General features: G+C 49.9%; 1 protein-coding gene across 2 annotated transcripts in view; it reads left to right on the top strand.

Moving 5' to 3' along the window:
- Positions 1-197: 197 nt before the first annotated feature.
- The window catches only part of LOC109524821 (carboxyl-terminal PDZ ligand of neuronal nitric oxide synthase protein-like), a 31,528-nt gene continuing 29,395 nt past the window's right edge, over positions 198-2,330 (top strand). The window contains exons 1-3 of one of the 2 annotated variants that reach the window (XM_019884926.1): positions 198-347; positions 388-497; positions 1,247-1,318. In XM_019884926.1, coding sequence (XP_019740485.1) covers positions 393-497; positions 1,247-1,318 — 177 coding nt within the window. In that variant the 5' untranslated portion in view covers positions 198-347; positions 388-392. Of the gene's footprint in view, positions 498-1,246; positions 1,319-2,330 lie in introns of both variants that reach the window. The other variant, XM_019884935.1, reaches the window with a different exon arrangement.

The raw sequence follows: 2,330 nt of genomic DNA, 5'->3' as shown, positions 1-2,330 counted from the left end.
GGTTGGGGGCGGGGAGGGGAGGGGGGTGTCCGGCCCGGCAGCCACTCCGACCGGAGGCGGGATTCGCCTTAGTTCCACACTCCGAGTAAAACTCGGCAAAAGACGTCCGCCTGTGTGCCCGCGCAGCCTTCGTGTGCCCGCGAACGCCGAGGCGGCTCCGGTCTCGGCGCTTATTCGGAGCCCAGCGGCGCGTTCGGCCTCTGCTGGAAGACTTTTCGGCTGGCCGAGGGCGGTGTGGAGCGCCGCGGCAATGCTGGGACGACGGACGAAGACGACGAGGAGGAACGCGCACTGACCGGATTGGAAGTTGATTCCAGCCCAGAGCGACGCCTCGGCTCGGCTTTTTTTTTTGGAAACTCTCCGGCGCAAGAGTGTGACTGCGGAGAGAGAAAATGCCTGTGAAAAGCAAATACAACCTGGTCGATGATGGGCACGATTTGAGGATCCCGCTCCACAACGAGGAAGCCTTCCAACATGGAATCAGCTTCGAGGCAAAGGTATGCCCCTCCCCCCCCCCCCCCCACCCCCAAAGAAAAAGTTACATTACTTGCACTGAAGTCTAATTGCAGCTCCCCTGTTCTTTCAACCCAAATGAGCTTACTTTTGTTCTTGTGCAATTAGCGTTTTTTTTTTTGTCCAACCCGCATCGAGCAGCAGCGTTCCTGTACTCGGCTCATACGTTGGAAAACAGCGCGAATACATTGAATGGCGAGAATGCGATTTACACAAGCGCCGGCAAAAGGGATTATTTAACTTGTGGGCAAATGCCTTGTATCGAGTTGACGTGGCGCCGGTGCTACTGTTTAAGTTTGCCACGCCGAAAGCAAGAATAAGCGCACGGTATAAAAGTAGACGTCAGGTGTGTCAAAGTCATTTTTGTCGCGGGCCACATCGTAGTTACGGTTTCGCTTGGAGGGACGTTATGAATTTGGGGAAACCTTATCAATGTTTAATCCCCTCCACATATGACATACACAGCGCATAACAAATTGACGAATAACTAGTTTTAAAATCAGAAGTCAAGAATAATGACTGTTATTGTGAATTACATATCCCAATTTGAAATTTTGCCACAGACTTTAGCAAGCATCATGGAACTTGACATGCTTGATTTGCTTTCGTGGGGCAACATGCAATGAGGTGGTGGGCCAGATCTGGCCCCCGGGCCTTGACTTTGACACCTGTGGTATACGGGCTGAAAGGAGATTTGATGATTAATCTGCTCCGTTTCGATTTTTGACGCCAGTACATCGGCAGCCTCGACGTGACGCGACCGAGCAGTCGAGTGGAGATCGTGGCTGCGATGAGAAGAATCAGGGTAAGTCGACTCCGTCAGACGCTTGGAAATTCACTGCACTTTCTCTCTCAACTCGTGCTGCCTCTGGGAATAACACTTGGTGTTGTGTGTGTGTGTGTGTATGTATCGTGCAGTGGCATTTTGTCTGCATCAAAAGTTGCGAATAACGAGTTTGACAAACCAACGGGGAAGACATGCGCTCACGAGAAGTAGCGTTATGGAATATGTTGTACTTGTGAGTGCAAATATGCAGAATTAAAACTCCATCGGTGGCTGGTGGATGTGCTTCCCTCCATCGCCGTTTTCGAGCATTCCTTTGAAGCGGTGCACTGAAGTGCGATGTCTCCTGACCCCCAGCTGTGCAAACTCAAGATTTACAGCTTTTTCTCCAGACTGCGCTGAATGAGTGCCTGCGTGCCAACTTGGCAACGTTTGACTTTGCATCGTTTAATTGGATTGGTTGCCAGTGCTGTGGGGCTGTCTGACACTCGTTTTCAAAAGAATTGGATGTGATTTGTTGCTGCTTTGTGTACACCATAAAACGCGCACATTGTCATGCTCACATCATTTTTCAGCATTTTATCGTCTGACCCTTTATAGGGTTTGAGTTTTCAGAAGTCACTAAAGAGACAAAAACAAGCCGTTTATAGCCCCCCCCGGTTCAAATCGACAGTAATTCAGTTGACCTTGTGATGTGTGTCCTGTCATGATCTTGTCTGGTGAAGTGCATTCCGACACATCATCCGCACTCGAACGCGTGCATTCATGCACGACCCCGGGTAAAAGGCTCCAAATGTTCTTTACGCCTTTTTTCGAATATTGCCCGGCACCTCTGAAGCGGACCTCCCAGTGTGCTGCCATGGCAGCTGTTGTCGGCAGGAAAAGGAGCTTTGGTTTGGCTCGCTCCAGTGTGAAAATGGTCCGACGCTGGCCTGAAAACACAATTGAAGGAAACCACAGGAATTTAACTCTGGAAGGAAGATGGACTGGAAATTGAAGCGGCAATTGACTTTAAAAAAAATATATATATATA

The sequence above is a fragment of the Hippocampus comes genome, unplaced genomic scaffold (assembly GCF_001891065.2).
Source record: "Hippocampus comes isolate QL1 unplaced genomic scaffold, H_comes_QL1_v1.1 scaffold90, whole genome shotgun sequence".
NCBI classification, from domain to species: Eukaryota; Metazoa; Chordata; class Actinopteri; order Syngnathiformes; family Syngnathidae; genus Hippocampus; species Hippocampus comes.
Note: the sequence above shows the minus strand (reverse complement) of the source record. Positions and strands in the feature narration are given on the sequence as shown.